The sequence below is a fragment of the Nannospalax galili genome, unplaced genomic scaffold (genome assembly GCF_000622305.1).
Source record: "Nannospalax galili isolate Female #2095 unplaced genomic scaffold, S.galili_v1.0 scaffold751, whole genome shotgun sequence".
In the NCBI taxonomy this organism is placed as follows: domain Eukaryota; kingdom Metazoa; phylum Chordata; class Mammalia; order Rodentia; family Spalacidae; genus Nannospalax; species Nannospalax galili.
The window spans coordinates 322,239-329,358 of NW_008331125.1; the positions used below are offsets into that span (position 1 = coordinate 322,239).

Below are 7,120 nucleotides of genomic sequence, written 5' to 3' on the forward strand. Positions count from 1 at the left end.
TATATATATATATATTTACAGTTATTATGGCATCTGGATGCATTGTTTCCCTTAACAGTAGGTAGTGACCTTCTGTAACAGTTCTAATTTTAGTTTTAAATATATGCTTTCTCAGATGTAAATATAGCTGTTCCTACTTGTACTTTCATTGGCTTGGTATAGTGACTTCAGTTCTTTACTCTGTGTGTCTTTGCCTGTGATATGCATATTTTTTTTGTTTTTAAATGAGAATTTCATACATGCATATAATGAGTTTTGATAAAATCTGCCCCCTTCTCTCCCCTCTAATTCCTCTCCTATCCATCTCATCACTTTCCCTTAAAAAAACAGAAAACCAAAAACTCTCATGTGTCCAGTTAGTGCTGCCTGCATGTGCATGGGCTACGACCATGTACTGGACCCTCTAGTGACTACATCACTGACGAATAACTGACTTCCTTTCCCAGAAGCTATCAGCTGCCAATAACTCCTCAGCTAGTGGTAATGCTTCATGAGCACCTCTCCCATCCACACTGGATTTTGTCTGGCTTGATCTTGTGCAGCCTCTGTGAGCTCATTTGTGCAATGGGACTGCCATGTACTACAAGTACTATTTTGCTGCAGATGTTCATTACCTCTGGCTCTTACAGTCTTTCCATCCACTCTTTTATGATGATCTCTGAACTTGATGGAGGGGTGTGATACAGATGTACTACTGAGAGCTGAGCACTCCACAGTCTCTAGTCTCTGCATGTTGACCAGTTGTGAGTTGTTTTTCATTATCACTGTTAATAGCCATCTGCTGTAAAAAGAAGCCTCTTTGATAAGAGTTGAGAAATTCACTAATTTATGGGTATAAAGTTAAGAACTTACGGGGTGGTTTATTACTATGTTCATTTAGCAGAATAATACTACTAGGTTCTCCCCTAGAGCCTGTGACCTAACAAGCCATAGGTTTTTGACCCAATTAATGATCCCATCAATGGGCTTTATCCTGTGGAATGAGCTTTAAGTCTAATCAGAAAATGGTTACTTTCATAACACGCCTGTTTTAGTTTGGTATCTGTTGCTGTGATAAAATACTAAGAGCAACTTGGGAAAAGAAAGGGGTTAGTATATCTTACAGCTTTCCTAGTTCTTTGTTAATCTATTTCTTTCATGAAATTTATTCTTTTCTGTATTCTCATAGTTTTAGCATCTTGATCATAATGTGTTGTGGTCATACATATTTAGGGTTCTAAATGCCTTTTGTGTTTGGATGTTCATTTTTTTTCCTAGATTTGAGATGTTTTTTCTTTTTGGCTACATTTTTATTGAATATGTTTTCTATGCCTCAAGTTTTTAATCTCGGCTCCTCCACCACACAGTCTTAGGTTTGATCCCTTCATCATGCACCAGGGTTCTCAGATGTTGTGGTCGTAATGCTTATTATTATTTTCTATTTTTTTCTTGATTTCAAATATGGTATTTCATCAGCCTTGTCTTCCAACCCTGATACTTCTTCTTCTTGATCTACTCTGGTGATGCTTTCCACTGTACTTTTATGTCCTTGATGAATTTTTTTTTCATTTTCAGGATCACAATTTCCTTGATGAATTTCTCATCCATGTTACTGGTTTCTCTTCTACATTGCCAATTTTTGCATTTATGTTCTGACTTGATTTCCTTCAACCATCTGCTTGTTTGTTTATATTGGTTATATTTAGAAGTGGACCTTTATGTTTTTTTGACTGGCATTTCAACCATTTCATCATTTTTAGATTCGTTAATTGAGAATTTATTATCTTAGAGGTGTCATGTTGCCTTGCTTCCTCATGTTTGTTGTGTTTCGGTGTTGCGATTGCATGTCTACTGATTTGGATATTTCTTTCTGGTTTTATTTGATGATTGTTTTTGAATATACTATCCCAGAGAAAACAATCCCCAGTGCTATTCTCAGAGCAGAAAATAAGCCACTTTTGATTGAAGCTTCTGATCCTCCTCCCTGCATCAGGGAGCTCTCTGCTATCTTCCTTTTCCCTGCATTGAACTATCACTGCATTGTCCTGTTTCTCTGCACTTTCCAAGGGTCTTATCACTCTGTGATTTTTTTCAGTGCTCTTCCAGTCTTTATCTCTTATATACATAGAGGCTCTTTGTTGTCTTGACTCTTTTCATTCATTGAATCACACAGAGGCTGCTTCTAATCCATCATCTCAGGTAACAAAAGTCCTCTAGGGACCAGTTTTGCCAGCCTCAAAAACCCGGAAACATTTAAATTGAATAGAATCTGTTTTCATCTTGTCTTTAAACAATATCAACAACATTGGAACATCCTTATCATTACACTGATCTCCTTTGGTGAATGTGCTATTTCTATTTTATTGCTGGCCCCATTCTTCAGCTTGCTTTCTTCTTTTACATACCTACTTCTCTCTTCTGAAACCTGGTTTCTCAGAACTTCACTGAAAACTAGGTATATTATTTTATTTGCCTACTTTATTTTTTTGTTAGAAGCAGTGTTCTTTACTTCAAATAGAAATTTTGTCAGCCTCAATAAAATAAGGCCAAAGTGTTTTAATCTTATGACATAAAGAAAATATTTAATTTATAATTTTAATCAATGATTACATATTCATATAGCTTTTACATGTGCGATTTTCATTCTAATAAGTCTGTGTTTATTCATATTTTTCCAAATTACTATAAGATCATGACATGTACATTGCTATGATTTTTGTTTATTTTTTACTTTAACCTTAAAAATGCAAACTTCTGGGCTATTGAGATGGCTCAGCAAGTTAAAGGCACTTGCACCAAGCCTGATGAACTGAGTTGGAGCTCTGAGACCCGTATGGTGAAAGGAAAGATTTCCACAACTCGTGATCTGACCTCTGCATGCTCATTGTGGCATATGTGCACCCACACACATACGCACATACATACATGAAATAAATGTCTAATAAAACACACATTTCTATGGCAAAATGAAATTTTTCATTATTGTGTGTTTTTTTCGTAAAACAATATTATATATTGCTTTAATCATTAAAATTTAATATAATATTTCATATTTTATTCTTTTATTAATACCATACAAATTGCTTAAATTTCATGCTGAAACTAGACCCACGGAGTGTGATATTTTTAAGATAGGTACAGTGTAGTTTTGTTTTCATACTACATATCCTTGCTTAACTAACATAGCAGAGGTTTTGTACTGGCTTTAGTAGACTGTGTAACGAATCCCTACTTGTTATATATGTTACTATTTCATGTCTCCTAAAATTTAATTTCCTTAATTAATTTTTAAAAGTTTCTTTTTGATACATTAAAAAAATTTTGTTATTTTTATTTTTATGTGTATAAGTGTATTGCCTGCATGTGCACCCATGTTGTGCAATGCCCGCAGAGGTCAGAAGAGAGCATCAAATTCCCCTGGAACTGGAGTTATGAATGGTTGTTAGCCACCTGTGTCCTCTGCAAAATCAGCCAGTGTGCTTAACCACTGAGCCATCTCTCCAGCCCTTGTAGTTTTTTTTAAACATTCAGTGACTTCCACTGTAATTTCTTTGGCCTAAACTATATCATAAATATGTAGTGGAAGTACTTGAAAAGTTTAAAATGCAAAACTGCTCAACAGGTATTCATTTATGATGTTTGTATAATAAAAATAAGCATGATTTATAAAGCAAAGAAGCCTACATATTTAAATGTATATTTAGAGAATGGTGTATATGAATTATAAATTTGCCATAGAAAACATTGAATCACCATTTCTTAATAGAACCACTCCATTTTTTTTTCTCCTCTGCTTTTATTTGTCCAGGTGGGGTAAAACCTTGTGCATTAAACTGCCTGGCCGAAGGTTACAATTTCTATACTGAACGAGCCCCTGCAGTAATAGATGGGACCCAGTGCAATGTGGACTCACTGGATATCTGTATCAACGGAGAGTGCAAGGTTATTCAGATTTTATTTCTTTTTGTTCAGGTCTTTAAGATCTTTGTTTGTTTGTTTGTTTTTCTCAGATAATAGCTTGAACTAAATTCTGTGTTCAGTTTTTCAAAAGAAGGGTACATGTAAGAGAAATTCAATTTCTAGTAAAGGACAATAATGTATAATAGTTAAAGCAGAATGACCCATTGATATTCTAGAACCATGCAAGGTAATTTATTCTGGAATTCTAATTATATTTATAGCAATTGCCTGCTGTATACGTATTTTGGGCTTTAATTTACATTATTCTTCTGCTCTGCTTGCAAATAAAATAATAGAAAGAGAGGAAGTGGGAATTCAACTGTTATCCATGTGGTTATCATATGTTCTTATTAGAAGACAATATATTTCATAGTATAATTCCTCCCCTAAGTGTGAAATAGCTATGTTCCTCCTGCTTTATCTCCTTTTGAACCTCTATGATGGTTTTTATTACATAGTCTTACTGGACCATGTACTTTAGCATTACACTAACTACTTGGAAAAGGTAGAATGAAATCCATGCTATTTTCTTAAAACTGCTTATGAATCTTAAGAGCCAGAAAAATCATTGTTCTTGTAAATTTTTGTTTGTTTGTTGAACTTTGAAGAGAATTATATAAGTGGTACAAAGTGAGAACGAAGTGATAAAAGCAGTACTTTGCTTATTTTCAGTTTCCAAGTTCCTTCTGATAAATTGTCTCTGGATCTCATGATCCAGTTTGTATATGTGCATATGTGTGTGGAGGTGCATGCATGTGTATATATGTGGGGGGTTCATGCATGTGTGTGTGTGTGTGTGTGTGTGTGTGTGTGTGTGTGTGTATGTATGTATGTATGGCATTAAAAAAATCCCTGATGTAACCTAGAGACAAAGACAGAAAGAGAGAGAGAGAGAGAGAGAGAGAGAGAGATTTGGGTGTGCTTATGTGAGTGAAAAGGTACTTTATCTTCTTAAAGAATACTTATTTTTGTGACAGTTTTTTTAGATAACAAGATCTAATTACAGATTTTATTTGAGGATTATATGCTTTCAGTGGCTAAATTAAGATGCACAAATGTTCAGATGTATAAATTCAAGCACCAAAATATGTACCAAATATGTTAAAATACACATTTTTATAATGAAGTACAAACATGAAATGTGAAATTTTAGTCCCTTAAATTGCATGCTTTAAATCTCCTTTTGTTTATGTCAATTTATTTACCAAAACCAAACAAGTATTTGGTTTAAAACATTTACTCATGTGTGCACTTCATAACTAACATCTAGCACTATCACTTGGCTACCCAAAAGAAGGACTGGTTTACAAAGGGCAGAGAGCAGCACTCACTCATTCATGATCCTCTCTATTATATACCTTGGAGGCCCAAAAGCCACCTTTCTTAGTTCTTGAATTTCTTCAGTGGGTGGTAAGAGTGAGAGGCTGTTGCTGATAAATAACAATATTTCAAAGTATTAGAGCATGATATCTATCAAAGATGGAAAGGTCCAGGTTAGAAACAGGCATAAATTTTTTTAACTTAGGAATTTCAAAACGTTAGCTGGACTTACTTGAGAAGGAAATTAAATGAGAAAGTATTTCCTATTTTGATTTACTTTCCTGGATATACAAATAAATATGTTATATGTGTTTGATTCATTGTGGTTCCAAGAATTTTCCTTTTGACACACTGAATGTTCTCTATTTTCAGCATGTAGGTTGTGATAATATTTTGGGATCTGACGCTAGAGAAGATAGGTGCCGAGTCTGTGGAGGGGATGGAAGCACCTGTGATGCCATTGAAGGATTCTTCAACGACTCATTGCCCAGAGGAGGTGAGTGTGTAGAGGGCAGTCTTCCTCTGGTTACTTGCAGTAGTCAAGACACTTGGTTTTTCTTTCTTCCTTTATTTAAAATTTCCTATATGTAGGCCAATTCTTTTTCCCAAGGCAGTCCATTTAAACTCCTAAAATATTAAATGTACCTTCATGCAAGATATTTTTTTTTAATGTCATTTTTCTCTCTACTTGATTTCAGTTAGCCTTTTTGCAGGGATGGATTCTTGAGTATTAAAAATGGGCCTTTAATCGTGCTAAGCAAGTATTTTACCACTAAGCTACACCCCCTAGATCTCGATTGTTTTTCTTAGTAAGGGTCTCACTTAAGTTGCCATGTCTGGTTTCCAACTCACAGGCATTAGTGATCCTGGTCCCTCAACTTCCCAGGTAGCGGAGACTATAGGTGCATGTTATCACTTCCAGCTTGCCATGTTTTTTAAGATGTGAAAACTTATAGAGCATTGATGTGAAGAGTATGTGTTGAGAAAAGAAGGGTGCACCAATATTATACATGTCAAGAGCTTAAAAAAATATGAGTTAGTTTTACAGAATAAAATTAAATACTTTTTCTCTGAAATATGTTCATAGACCTACCAGGAATTTGCCCATATTTTGTATCTATGAAGTCCAAAGTCAAAGAATGCAAAGACATTGCTAATATCAGATTGTTGCTACGCACTCCTTTTCTAGTTCAGCTGCTTGCTACTGCTGTCTTCTGTGTTCCAGGCTACATGGAAGTGGTGCGGATACCAAGAGGCTCTGTTCATATTGAAGTAAGAGAAGTTGCCATGTCAAAGAACTATATTGGTATGTTAATCCACTAGATTTTTTAAAATTAATGATGTGAAAGGATTGAAAGACATAATGATAAAATGAAGGCCATGCCATTCTATGAGTTCGTAGGCTAAGCAGAAAAATTAGAAATTTATAGCTTATTTTTCACTGGATCATTTGATTTTTTCCAGTTAATTATTTATTTAATAACCACATACTTAGAAGAAGCATTTCATTACAATAGCATTGACATATTCAATAACAATTTTCTGAACTAAGATGCATCTTTTTCAAAATTAGGTGTAAGTTTTTAGGTTCACAGTTGAATTATTACAGTTATACAATATTGTACTCAGTATAAACCCTGTAAGGCATAAAATTAAATGAGGTTTTAACCTTTAAAAAGATCTGCATTTCATTATTAAATACACAGTTTCATAGAGAAAAATTCATTTTTAATGCAATTGACATTAAGATGTTTGCACATGCATTTCTAGTCTCTATATATCTGATTATTATTAGTCACAGTCGGTTACTTTCTGAGCTCTTTGGCATCTGAGCATGGATATAAAGTCGTCAGGTAGATGT

General features: G+C 34.4%; 1 protein-coding gene across 9 annotated transcripts in view; it reads left to right on the top strand.

Moving 5' to 3' along the window:
* Positions 1 to 7,120, top strand: part of Adamts6 (ADAM metallopeptidase with thrombospondin type 1 motif 6) — a 283,297-nt gene that overhangs the window by 207,513 nt on the left and 68,664 nt on the right. For all 9 annotated transcript variants that reach the window (XR_003847524.1, XR_003847513.1, XR_003847512.1 and 6 more), the window contains 3 exons: positions 3,788 to 3,921; positions 5,632 to 5,755; positions 6,485 to 6,565. Coding sequence is in view for 5 of the 9 variants with exons in the window: in XM_029557800.1 (XP_029413660.1) it covers positions 3,788 to 3,921; positions 5,632 to 5,755; positions 6,485 to 6,565 (339 nt within the window). In the remaining 4 variants the exon portion in view is untranslated. The remainder of the gene's footprint in view (positions 1 to 3,787; positions 3,922 to 5,631; positions 5,756 to 6,484; positions 6,566 to 7,120) is intronic.